At 31.8% G+C, this 14,474-nt stretch overlaps 1 protein-coding gene across 1 annotated transcript; it reads left to right on the top strand.

Annotated features, from left to right (window-relative positions):
- The first annotated feature begins 7,485 nt into the window (after window positions 1-7,485).
- On the top strand, window positions 7,486-10,381 carry LOC108210731 (proline dehydrogenase 2, mitochondrial). Its single transcript, XM_017382120.2, has 4 exons — window positions 7,486-8,164; window positions 8,991-9,636; window positions 9,736-9,976; window positions 10,080-10,381. Exons 1-4 carry the CDS (start codon window positions 7,580-7,582, stop codon window positions 10,117-10,119), a joined length of 1,512 nt encoding a protein of 503 aa, XP_017237609.1. The 5' UTR covers window positions 7,486-7,579; the 3' UTR covers window positions 10,120-10,381.
- The last annotated feature ends 4,093 nt before the right edge of the window (window positions 10,382-14,474 follow it).

The raw sequence follows: 14,474 nt of genomic DNA on the forward strand, positions 1-14,474 counted from the left end.
ATTTTACAGTCAGATTTATAAATTGTAATTTAAAATATTTTGTTACTAATTTAAAATGTGTTGAAATTCTTTAACTCCAATGATAAAAACTAATAAATTCTTTTTTGTATTTTGTAATATAGACATATTTTGAGAGCTTAATGTAATCCTCGCAACTCATGAAAACTTTAAAAAAAAATATGTTTAAATTTAAAAAATCTATGTCAATTCTATTCAATCTTATTTCTCCTTTTTCTCCAAAGCACACTTGCATTAGAATTTATCAAAATCAAGTTTACAAATGATGAATTCTGGAGCATTATAAAGCCACTCCATCAGCTTGACATAGAATATGCGGCTCTTCCTAATTCATGAGCTATCATATTCGCAGACCTAAAACGTACGAAACTAACACTTGATCAGAGTATTTTAAGATAGTGATGCAATCCTCAACAATTGCATGAAATTAAGTGTTATCCCGACTTCCATTAACAGCATCACAATAAGCTTAGCATCAAATTCAACAATACATTTCCTGGTCCTCCAGTTCTTCATCCAAATTATTGTTGAAATATCAGTATAAGATCCATAAAGGGACCTCTTCTAACACCTTAGGATTTTAGATGGAATGGTTCTCTACATAGTATCAGAGCGAGGTTTGCGGGAGGTCTCGGGTTCGAGCCCCTGCCACCCCCCAATATTCTCACAATTTAAATGGACATGAAGGCAATTTATACCCCAAAGATGGGCGCCCGTGATCCACTCTTCAACCCAAATAATGGGATTTCAAGTGAGAGGGAGTGTTAAAATATTAGTATAAGATCCATAAAGGAGCCTCCTCTAACACCTTAAGATTTTGGATGGAATGGTTCTCTACAATTAGAGCTTCCCTTCCACGGAGTCTCCCCCCTCCCCCCCTCCCCCGAACACTTTAAGATTTTAGATGGAATGATTCTCTACGATTAGAGCTTCCCTTGCACGGAGCCCCCTCCCCCAACCCCCCCAAAAAAAGAGCCTACCCCCCACATGATCAACGCTCCCTTGCACGGAGCCCCGCCCCCACCCCCACCCCCCAAAAAAAAGAGCCTACCCCCACATGATCAACGCTCTATATACAAGCTGCATCAACATTTACCTTTATCTAATATACAAGTCGTTTGCACTACATTCAAATCACAGGTTGTTGTTATCCTCTGATTGTTACTAATCTTATCTTAGTTTTGTTAAATTTCATATAAACAAAATCAATCACAATTTATTAAATTAATAAATTACTATTAATTAAAAATTATAAACTGACTGAAAATACTCAAATTTTATTACGAATTTGTTTTAAAATTTAATATGAATGTTTTACAATTTGATATAATCCGATTGGGTCGATCATAGTCCAATATGATAATTTTTCTATTGAATAGGTCTCCAACATCAGAATTTTATTAATAATATTATAAATCTAATCATGTGTGAATTTTCAGAGGTTAGTAAAGAAATACTTATGTGCATGTCATGCTTTTGTCCTATTAATCGATTTGTGTCTTTTAAAAAAATACATTACTATGACTTGATACATTCTACCAAAAGGAATTTTCAAGTAATAACAATTCACTAACTTTGAATTTTCAAGTTTTGGTGAAGTTAAACTTGTAGTATCAGAAAAACATAAAATTCTTTAAATTGTCTATTTGTTGCTGAAATTGGTCTTGATTCATCCCATTGCAACGACAAATTTTGAAAGAATTTTTCCGAGGATGACGCAAATGAAAGTTAAACTACATAACGACATGTGAGATCAAATAATGATTGTTCAATTACATAATAAGATAGGGATTTATTTTTTTATTATTAAGAGGAATGATAATGTCAATTGCTATCAAAACATGAAAACTTGTCTGAGTTCAATTGTAGTAATTTCAAGTATTTTTATATATAAATCAGTTTTTTTTATTAATTTGTTGGTATTAAATTAATCATACATAAAATACCGTAGTTGTCACTGATTGGAGCTCTATTTATGTTGGAGGATAGTAAAAATATGTATTGTTTATTGTCATAAGGGCACTTATAATTGACAGGTTACAATGTTGAAATTGCTCTTATGAAACTCGTTTGGTGACGAGTTTAGACATAACATAAACTAACCTTGTTTGTCTCAACTTATTTAGCCCAATTATGGACTTATTTGGAGGATTTTATATTTATATATTATTGTTTAATATTAAGTATTTAATGGGTGTTAATATTTTTTATTTGCTAAAAAGAGAAAATTCAAGCACGTAACTTTTTTAGAACTAAATGATTTAAACAAGACTCTAGTTTAATGCGCAGGCTTGGCCATCTAGTTCAATGAAAATATGACTTATTTTGGGAGGAAATTTCTCATTTATGTAATATTTTTTTCACATCAAATATTTAATAGGTGCTTAGCATTTCTTATTTGCCGAAATAAATCACTTAATACCACGAAAAAGTACATATTAATGTTTTCTTTCACAATTACACCCTCAATTTCAAAATAATATTCGCTTTGACTTTGTGCACGTATTTTGAGGTGCAAAAAAAACATATTTCTACATGTTATTTTTGAAATTTTTTTTCTGAATAAAAATAGAAATGTTAAACTTTTTTATTCAGAAAAAAAATTTCAAAAATAATGTGTATAAGTATGTTTTTTTTACAATACGTGCACAAAGTCAAAGCGACTATTATTTTGGAACGGAGGGAGTAAGTTAAAAATAAGAGAGGCAGAAGTTAGAACTAAACGACCTAGCAAGCTAAGGACATGAGTTTAGAAATCGAGAAATGAATGATTAACAAACAAGCCGGAACAAAAATCACCGCACAGGACAGGAGGGAGAGGGACCAAAGAATGCATGCCATGACGCCGACATGCAAGACGGACGGTCACAAATATAGTTGCATTTTTAAATAAAACGACCTTCCCTACTATAATTGGCACCAAATATTTGGTAAGCTTACTTACTATTGGAAAAAGAAATAATAAACTTTGGTGCCTAGCGAAACCGAGGTGAATTCCGGAGACGTGAATACAAGTTGCACTCCTTGATTCTATTTTGTTTGTGTTCGACTCCAACTCCATGCAAGTTGCGATAAGTAAATTACAGAATCACTGCTACAATGAGTTGTATCCAGGTCTTCCAACCCGACAATTCACTATTACACCCCATGCCCGATTGCAAGCCCACTCCACTTTGCTCCTGCTCAAACTTTCATATCCTACAATATTGGACAATACAGTCCGCTAAAAGTTGAATATTACCCCACTGTTTCAAAATGTATGACATTTTAATTTTTTGCATGTAATTTAAAATTTTTTGATCATGTATTTATATTTATTATTTTTAAAATTTTATTTTTTTAAATAAAAGTATATAATCAAAATTTAAAGTATAAATTTTCTTTTTTCAAAATGATGATTTTAGATATTTAGTCAAAACACTTTGAATTGTGTGTAAAAAATCAAAACGACAAATAAAAAGAAACGGAAGGAGTACTATTTTAATTATATGCTTAATAAGATAGGCGTCCACTATATATATTTTATGTTTACTCCTGCTTAATATATGTAGCTATCCATTATCTTATAATATCTCCAGTCCTGGATATAATTTTTTATTATATCTTTACACATGAAATACATTCTGTATGGTCTTTTTTTAATCAGGTGTGGTCTTTAAAAAAATATAAATAATTGGTGCATCTTTTCTATAATTAGTACTTCCTCTGTGTTAGCTTAAATTTTCAATTTTAACAGTTATATCAAGGTGTATTGATCATATATTTTCATAAATTATCTCTATCCTGAAAAGAATTTGTTTGGTAAAAGTATGAAGCATCAAATTATTATTTATAGAAAAGTTTTGAAAATAATATAAAGAATTAAATGAAGAATGCATCTTAACATGGATGTAAATGGCTCCATTTTTTCTAAACTATTCGTTAATCGAATATTTGAACTTGAGTCCAGTTACCTGAATACTTTACCCGAGTTCAAGTTTCGCATAATCCGGACTAGTTGAATCTCTATTTATTTTAATTATTTACCTATAATTCTGTCTGCCCATTAAAAATTTTATATTTTCTTTTCCAAATGTTCATTTCAATTTATTATATTTTCAAAATTCGCTAAAAATAATAAATTTTTATCATATAAAAATTAATTAAATTTAATACTTTCATCGAATATACTCATTTTATATATTAGGTATCAGTCGATTCCATCAATTTACTCATTTTTTTATATTTTATGTTTTATTTTACTTAATTTTCTAATCTACTTACCCAACCCAAATGTAAACATTTTGGAGAGTGTGGCGAAAGAAAATAAATTACTAGTACATGAATAAATTTATATATCTAATTTAAGAGTCAAGTTCTATCTAGTCCCCCCTTCATGGAATCTTAAAGTACACATATGTTCTGCAAATAAAATACAGTTTAAAACATTACAAAACATCTTTTTTTCATTGATGTTTGTAAAACATTACTATTTTTATTGAAGATTCTACGGATCACACACATTTTACAAGTTAAACACGGTAAATATATTACTTTATAAAACATACTTAGTCTGCCGAACATATACATGTTGTACTTTTAAGTTTATGAGATTTGTAAAATTTTATTAAAATAATGATATTTGTGAAACATATTTTAGATAACATATTTTACGTAATTCTTCTCCCCATATTTCTTTCTCTCACTCTTTCTCAAAACCCTAACTTCCATAAGAGATTTTTGAAGGGCTTTCCATCGGTTTCCACCGGTGGAAAGTCCGATTTCTTCTTTTTTCTACTTTCTTGTTTTGAAAGCTTATTTTTCATTCAATAAGTTCTCAATTTATTTGGGTTTTGTTAGTCTCTCCTTCTTGTGAGAGTTGGTTTGTTTTGTTTTGGTATGTTTTGATATTCTCCATGATCGAGGTTATAGATCGGCATGATTTTTATAGGTTTGATTCAGGTTTGAAGGTTATTATGGGATCGCATCTATGGTCGATTGTTCAGAACATTCAGGTGAAAACCAATCAGATGGAAACAAGTGTGTATATTCAAATTATCTTCAAATCGCTTACTTGCCTCTCCAAGAAGGAAGGATTCAACAACGATATTCTTCGGCGTCTGTCCAATTTCGATTGTATTTGTAGATACCGTATGGTTTTTAATTAATGAATTGATTCCTTTTTATATATAAAAAAAAAAAAGATAACATATTTTACATGATATTTTATTTGTAAAATATAAGTGGATTATAGAACCTCACTCCTTGAGATTAGGACACCCGTCTAAGGCGTGTTTATTTATACGGAGTGTCTAACCTGTGCCCTGAGGGCACAGGATAAGTCATATTAATGTGACTAACAACTCTCTGATATGCATAGTTTTCAGTGTAAACATTTAAAATTTTATTAAATATTAACTATACATCTACTTTTGATGTATCTTTCAAATTTTAAATTTATTAATAAAATATTATTTTATTTAAAAAAATGTGAGAATATAGATTTATTATTTTTGTCATATTTTATATGAATTTTTTTAATTAATTTCATTCCACAAATAATATTGAGGCCCCCCTGCATATACACTAATTTTTTAATTAAAATTAATCTTCCAACTAAAATCAGCCAATTTTATATTTAATAGTAAATTTATCACTTTTTATTATTTTAACAATATTAAAAAAAATAATTGACTAGAATTATAATAGAATATAAATAAATAATATATCGAATTTAATTGGTAAGTTAATAAGCATTTGAATTTTCTAGTTAGTAGTTAATGCATTGTTGTGTTGTATTTCACGATCTACAGAAAACTAGAAAACTAGGGTTAATAAATGTTCTAAACCGGGCACAGGTTAGACAAGCCCTTATTTATATGACCTTACTCGCAAATTAAATGATTATTTAACAGTTTAACTGTTTCATTATTGATGCATTCACTCGATGAAACACCTTCTTACCGTTGTTTTGCTAGTACTCACATCCACGTCAGAAGGAGAATCTGCTTAAATAGGAATCTTGAGATTCTCTTGTGAATTGTACTCTACTACGGAGTAGTACATCGTTTTCACTTTTCAGTCACGCTTCCTGTCTACAGCTCATCATCACTTATCACGGGCTTAATGCAATAAAATAATAATTAAACATGACTCGAAAGTTATATTTATGACTCAGCCATGCGTTCGCATACACACATCAAGATTCAAGAGATCAACTGCACCCAACCTCCCATCTCATCTGGTTACCAAATTTTACGGCAGAGGATACATATCATTGTTTGGTCTATCAATTGTCTCATTTTTTATCTTATCTTAGATTTTGAATTGTAGCCGTCTAATTATGGACCTAGCGTAATTGGAAATTCTAATATCATTATTTAAAAGATAATACTACGTATTCCAAATTTTTTTATCAAATAATGTGGCATACAAATGGAAAATTAGAACTCTCATTATTATTGGAGTAAATACAGTCAATTAGACTTTATCGTTATTTAAGAAAAAAAATTGAGATTTTTTTTTGGTTAACTAGCATTTTCCTTATTTAGAATACGTAGAAAAGGAATTATCCATACGAAACGCGCCGTATGAATATTTTAAACTACTAAAATAAATGCACATGATTTATACAATTATCATAAGAAACTTGCTTAATATAGTAGATTACTTAGCAAGCATAAAGTCGAAAGCGAAGCAACTTGCGTAATTCACCATAAAATAGTGGCGACAATTAAAATAGGAAAATTTAGAAAAGGCTAATATTTTAAATTATTTTTAAATATATGATCAAGATTGCGCACGAGGTTTACTGTTTACATCTGCTTGAAAGCCGTTGCTTTTCGGATTAAGAATTGTAATTGAAAATAAAAATTGAATTGGAATTTTTAGGAAAAAAAAACCCGTTTATTAGAGGCACCCCTCATCCCGTACCACTCGATTCGATTTTTGTTCATGTAAGGTCGAGAAATCCTTTTTCGGGCTTGGTACTGAAATCAGAATTTTTTTTAAATTAAAATATGGGATATATTCGAGAATACGAATACGACCATTCTGAGGTTCATGCTCATCCACAAGTTACATTTTTTTTTTTTTTTTTTGTCAGGCATCCACAAGTTACATTTAAATCAATAGTTACTCGATTAAACCTGTGATTACTTTTTATGGTAATACTAAGCTATTTAATGAATAATCGAAATACTTTATGATTCGAATGAAGACAAGACCAAATTGAGGAACGGGTTATGAGGTGTGAGATACGACAGGGTTGTTTGAATCTCCTAAACGTTTGGATATGTACCCATTTCTGACAATCCTACACAGACTTACGTTGGCAATCTAGCTCCTCCACATTTTACCAACCGACTTTCCTTAATTTTAACTCCCTAAACAACACATAAACGGAATGAAAACTTTAAATAAATAAAAAACAATTCCAGTCAATTGCAAGCTGTACACAAGTAAATTCTGTGCCTATATATAACTCACCTAGCCTCACAGGAGAATCAGATCAAGAAAAGCTAAAATATATTCACACATATTTTTATTAGCAAAAACTATTCCTTCATAATATACATAGTATATGGCCATCCGAGGTGCTTCTTCCATTTCAACAACCTCAAAGCTTCTTCTTCAAAACTACAGATTACTCAAGCCTCTCACCACTCTCACCTCCACCACCACTCCTCCCTCCACCATCATCTCACCGCAAACCTTCTCCGAAAAGCCCGCACCGACTTATGACGCTTCTGGTTTTGGTTCGGGTTCGGGGTCAGGTTCAGGTTCACGGCTAACGTTCGAAAATGGTCAGGATCTTTTCGCGTCAGTTCCGACCGCAAAATTGTTGAAGTCAACTCTGACTCTCAAAATGGCGGCTGTGGAGCCTGTGGTGGATTTAGGCACGTGGGTTATTAATTCCAAGTTGATGAACGTGCGGGTGTTTAAGGATTTGGTCATGGGGTTTACCAAGCGTACATTTTATGATCATTTTGTCGCGGGGCGTAATGTGGATGAGGCTGGGGAGACTGTTAAGATGTTGTGGGATGATGGGTTTCGAGGCATGTTGGATTATGGTTTGGAACATGTCGATGATAATGAATCTTGTGATCGAAATTCGGATGCTTTTATCAAGACGGCTGATTCAACCAAGTCACTTCCTGCTACTTCTGTAAGCTTTTCTTGCTTAGATTCCTTAAATTCCTCTGTTCATACATACATTAATGTGCCTGTTTGGCGAAGCCGGCATTCAGCTTTTTTCGATAAGAAGCCGGCTTCCAAATTTCTTGACCCGTTTGTATAAAAAAACATAAGCACTTATAAAAAGCAGCTGAGAATGCTAGTTTTTATTTCAGGACTTCTGCTTCTTTCTCAAACAGTTTAATTACTTATAAGTGTTAGTTTACTTCTCATTTCTGATTCACTTATTTACTTTAAGCAAGAAATACTTTTTTAAGTTTATCCAAGCGGCCCCATTATATCTTTCTTCATACTCATACACGTAAAATCTGCGTACATCTTATAATCCTAAAGTTAATTTTATGTTTATCAGATGTGAAATGAGTGTAATACAGAGGATGTATGTAGCTTGGTTTGTGTATACAGGAACCTTCAGAATAGTTTCCAGGAAGTTATTAGCTCGGTATGACTTGGTTTCATCTAGATTACTAGATAATAGTTGACCGAACCAAGATCATATCAATACGTAATAGTTTGACCACATGAGATGTAAGCTAGTACTAAGCTTAGTATGCAAGATGCATCATATGTTTGACAATTCAATTATTAGTGTAGATCTTATCATATGAGTAAAAGTCAAAATTAAGTTATAAATTTGGAGTTACTCAAGGTCCTTCAAGTATTTATTTCTAAATGACTAGAGATAGTTCTTATTCTATTCTATGTTAGATGATTTGATTAGTAAATATCTAGTTTGAATGATTAAATATAAGTTAAAAAGGCTAATCTGTTTTTATCTTCTTAACTTTTTGTTACAGGTGAGTTCTGTTGTGGTGAAGATCACAGCAATTTGTCCAGTGAGTATACTAAAGCGAGTTAGTGATTTACTCAGATGGGAATACAAAACAAAGTCAATCAATCTTCCTTGGAAACAAAGCACTCTTCCAATTTTCTCAGAATCAAGCCCTTTGTATCACACTCTCACAAGGCCAGAGCCATTGACTCCACAAGAAGAACAAGATTTCCAGCTAGCTCAGCAAAGACTCAAAAATATAATTGACAAATGTCTGGAATCAAATGTTCAGTTAGTGATCGATGCGGAGGACACGCAGATTCAACCTGCCATTGATTACTTCACGCATTCTGCTGCGGTCTTGTACAATAAAGGCGACAAGCCACTCATTTTTGGAACAATTCAAGCTTATTTGAAAGATGCTAAAGAGAGGCTAGTATTGGTGAAGGCTGCTGCAGACAGAATGGGGGTGCCTTTGGGTGTGAAGTTAGTTAGAGGAGCCTATATGTCCAGCGAAGCACGAGTAGCTGCTTCTTTAGGCCACGAGTCTCCTATTCATGATGGAATCAAGCAGACACATGATTGTTATAATGATTGTGCTTCTTTTATGCTCGACGAAGTTGCTAATGGCCCTGGTGCCCTTGTTCTTGCAACTCACAATTTCGAATCAGGTAATTTTATGGTTTTTTCGTCATTCTAATTCTGATGTTTTGCGCAAATGTATGATATCTGTGACCAATGTTTGACATGCTAATTGTGATTCATTGCAGGGAGACTAGCGGCTATGAAGGCACAAGAGCTAGGGATCGGAAAGGGAAACCAGAAGGTTCAATTTGCACAGCTGTATGGAATGGCAGATGCATTGAGTTATGGTTTAAAAAATGCAGGGCTTGAGGTGAGCAAGTATTTGCCCTTCGGACCTGTGGACCAGATCATGCCTTACCTGTTGCGAAGAGCTGAAGAGAACAAAGGAATGTTGTCTACATCAGCCATTGACAGACAACTGATGAGGTATATAGGGAGGATTAACTTTGAAAATAAATACTACCTTATAATTTATGCATTTCGGTATCATGATTTACGTATTAATTTATCTGGTTACTTCTGAATGCAGTATGGAGCTCAAAAGGAGACTCACAGCTGCAGTTCTGTGAGGAACAAGTGCTGGATCAAGAGGAAAAAGAATCCGACTTTGAGTTTTCTGTTAAATTGCACCCATGTATTAATATTCTGCACCATGAGGACAGTGCAAATCTTTTAGGCTAGATGGTTTCGAACTGAAGCAAAAGATTTACAGCTACATGTTATCTTGTATAGTTGCTTTTGGTCCTTGTGGTGTAAGGAGCAAAGAAGGGTGTAATTTGATCCGAGCAATAATGTAATTATAAATATTATCTAATTTTTGGTTTCTGTAAATTATTTCATTCTTGTCTGATATCTCATTTTAATGTGAAATCTCATTACTTCATAAATTAAGAAGACAGATTGATATCATGTGTCACCGTATCAGTGTGTACAAGATAATATATCATATCTGCAACCATGTTCAGAATTATGAGTGTCATAATATAAAATAGCGGTAGTTCATGAGTCATATTAAGCAAGTCTGCAGCATGCAGGGTTATCCTCTGCTTCTTGTCGACCAATGGTAGAACATTATCTCCAGAGAGACATTAACACAATTATAGCTATACAAGTATATGTTTAGAATGAACATGTATGGGAAACAACTGAGAAATATAACTACTGAACTCCCTTTCCAAGCTGATTGATACTATATGTTATCCGGACTCGTTTAAAAGCGTCCCAGTGTGAGCACGGTTGGATAGCTCAATGGTTAAGAGCTTATCCTCTGTCGTCCCAGGTCCTGGGTTCGACCCTGGCTCACCTCGAGAATATCTTAGAACAGATACTCATTTGTAAGGCTATAAGCCATATTTGTCAAAAAAAGCGTCCCAGTGTCGGACTGAGCAATATTTTGAAATTTTTACATGTTTTTGACCTAAAAATAGGTGTTGGAGTTTCCGTACTCATGAGTGTCGAGTATTCGACACGGATACCCGATGCAAAATGAAGAGTTGGGGTAAGTAGCTGATACTGTATATACATACTTTCAAAAACTTTCTTACTTTGTGTGAATATGTGATTCTCTGCAAATGAAGTAATGAAAGTCACGTGTGATAAAGCTACTTCTTAGTTGCTAGAATCTGGCAAAACACGTTCACCGGCTTTTAATAGTAAATGGTCCAAGCTAACCAGAGAAAGACTTTATCTCAACTGCTATCAGGTAGTTGGATTTAGAAGGAAACGCACACGAGTTAATTTCGAATTCATTACTAAATATATACATTAGTTTTGAACCAAAAATAGAAGAAGGTGCTCTACGTAAGAAATGCTCTACTGGAATAGCAAGATCACATTATTTCTCCTTTGTATCAGATGAGCTGTTTGTTTTGTGGACGTGAATCAGGTCCAGACAATTCATAGCAGCGCGGAAATAAACCAAACATACCCAGTATATAGCAGCACGGAAATGTATATGTTAAATAATTTACATCACTGAGACTCATGTCTAACATATGTTTGGGAGATCACATGTGAATATTGTGTTTGTGTTTAGTTGAGATGAAAGAGAAGGCATGAGCCACAATAAAAGAAAATAAGATTTCGATAGATAGGAATGTAACGGTGAAATGAAATTATTAAATATTTATTTAAATTATAATTCAAATTTTATTACATTCTCTACCTTTTATCCCAACCAAATATAACATTAGTATAATATAATTGCAATTACTGTCGCATGATGGCATCCTGTATTACACCCATCTCTATTGAGAAATGCTAAGTCATATAAATGAATACAGAATTGTGTACAGAGCTAGCAGTTGATGTGTAAAACTTGTCGGACACTAACTTAATCTTTTCATGAACAGCATGTGTGATGTGTAAAGTTTGTCTGCCACTAAAGTAAACTCCCCTTTTATTTCATTTTTGTTTCTCTGTTATTTATTTATATGGACCTCACTTTTCTCAATTTTTAAAATTTATTTAATCAATAATTTCTCTTATTTTTTTAACTATTATTATTAATTATTTAATCTTACTCATATTATTTTTTAATATCCATTAAATGTCTACTCTCTCACTTTATTTGTTCTTAATTTTTCTTAAAACTTACTTTTTATATTTATTTTGTTATAAAAAATTGAAATTCGATTTATTTTATTTTACTTAGTTTACGTTATATTTAGATGTAAAGAGTCACTTAAATTTACAAAATAAAAAATCTTGTGTAAAATGAATTGTACTCGTGTTAAAAATAATTTTAAACTTTCATAGCAAATGATGTTAGAGTACTTTTTATGTTAATCATGTTTCAAAAAAATATTATGCGCACTAAAAAATTAATTTTATGTGTTTCCTAAATAATTTTTGTGACAAAAAATATTTTTAATTTTTGCCGCAAACATTATTTTGGAAACACATAAATTATAAATATTCTTTTGCCGTGGACATTATTTAGGAAACACATAAAATTATTGTTTTAGCATTCATAATTTTTTTTAAACATGTTTAACATAAAAAGTACTCTAACATTATTTGATATGAAAATTTAAAATTATTTTTAATTACAAGTACAATTCATTTTACACTAGATTTTTTATTTTGTAAATTTAAGTGACTTTTTACATATTAATTTTATGTAAATCAATCAAAATAAAATAATTTACTCAGAAAAAAGTAAAATAAAATAACTGGAATTTGATTAATTTTTATAACAAAATAAATATAAAAATATAAGTTTTAGGAAAAAATTGATGACAAACAAAATGAGAGAGTAGATATTGAATGAATATTGAAAAATAATATGAGTGAGATTAAATAATTAACAATAATAATTGAAAAATAAGAGAAATTATTGATTAAATGAATTTTGAAAATCAGGAAAAGTGAGTTTCCATCTATACTATACTATAATAAGCCAACATAGGTATAATTTGTAGTCGTACAAAATTTTGGTTTAAATTACAAACACTTGAGATATAGTACAAGATAAAAACTCCATCATTATTCTTTTAAATATAATTTATATACTATATCATAATAAATCGATATTGGTATAATTTGTACTTGTCCAAAAAATATAACCAATTGGTAAATATAATCAGGTTAAAATCCAATTCATCAATTCTAAAATACTAATAAGATGATGTTAAAATTTAAATTATAATTAATAAATTACGATTTCTATACCCACCCGTGCTTCGCACGGGTTAAAGGCTAGTATAAATAAAGAAGAGAAACAACAAGAGAGATTAGTATTAGTATAGTGGCCGACAAACTTTACACATCACAGATGCCCATTCATGAAAAGATTAGGTTAATGACCAACAAGATTTCCACGTCATGCCAACTCATTGTGCATAATTCTGTATATATTTCTGTGGACCTAACATCTCTCATCTCTATTTGTCCTATTCCTAACTAGGGGTGAGCATTCGGTCGGTTCGGTCCAAAACCGGACCGAACCGAATAGACCGAGAACCGAAGTTTAGATTTTTTTCGGACCGAACCGGACCGAAGTTTTATAATGGACCGAACCGGACCGAACCGAAATAATTCGGTTCGGTCCGGTCCGGACCGAAGGAACCGAAATTATTTTAAAAATAAAAAAATATTATATTTTTTAACTAAAATTCATGATTTATTTTAAAATTTTCATATTAATTAATCACCCCCAATTCATTAAAGATACATATAATTAAATTTACAAACTAGATATTATAATTATAACATATAAGATACATATATAATATAAATATAAATATAAATTATATATATTTTGGACAATTCGGTCTATTCGGTCCGGACCGAAATAATTTTTTACGGACCGGACCGGACCGAACTTTATTTCGGTCTATTCGGTCCGGACCGAATGGACCGAACTTTCAGAAAATTAGGACCGAACCGAACCGAATTTACACGGTTCGGTCCGGTTTTTCGGTTCCGGTTCGGTTTTGCTCACCCCTATTCCTAACACTCACAAACCATGAAACCACAATCGCAGAGTAAACGGAGACGTAATTGTGGCCCATTTAAAATATTAAGACATGGCGTGGCGCCATGAGGCTGAATGCAACACATATGGAAACAGCCCAACACAAGTACACCTTGGGCTTTTTGGTTGCGGGGTTCAGATATTTCTAAAATTCAATACTTTTTATTCGTAAATATAAGTTGGGTCGTGGCGTAAATTGCCGTAGAAAACATATTTGGGCTATTTTCAAAATTAATCAAGTTTTAAAAAAATTATTAAAATGTTGTCTTTAAAAGAAATTATAAAAAATATTATATTTCAAAAACTATTTGAAAAAATACGGTGGTTGTATGTGCAATCAAATCCGCAACTGCGAGCAACTATATATGCAACTACAAATGTAATTTTGAAAAAATCTTTTGAAAATTAAAATGAGTCGCAACTAGTTGCAAATCGCGAGAATCAGAA

This window comes from Daucus carota, chromosome 3 (assembly GCF_001625215.2).
Source record: "Daucus carota subsp. sativus chromosome 3, DH1 v3.0, whole genome shotgun sequence".
Lineage (NCBI taxonomy): Eukaryota > Viridiplantae > Streptophyta > Magnoliopsida > Apiales > Apiaceae > Daucus > Daucus carota.

Bases quoted from the DNA above. Each gene is read 5' to 3' on its own strand.
- LOC108210731 (XM_017382120.2), top strand. From the start codon at position 7,580: ATGGCCATCCGAGGTGCTTCTTCCATTTCAACAACCTCAAAGCTTCTT. The intron at 9,637-9,735 runs GTAATTTTATGG...GATTCATTGCAG, and splicing joins AACTCACAATTTCGAATCAG to GGAGACTAGCGGCTATGAAG. The intron at 9,977-10,079 runs GTATATAGGGAG...TTCTGAATGCAG, and splicing joins ATTGACAGACAACTGATGAG to TATGGAGCTCAAAAGGAGAC.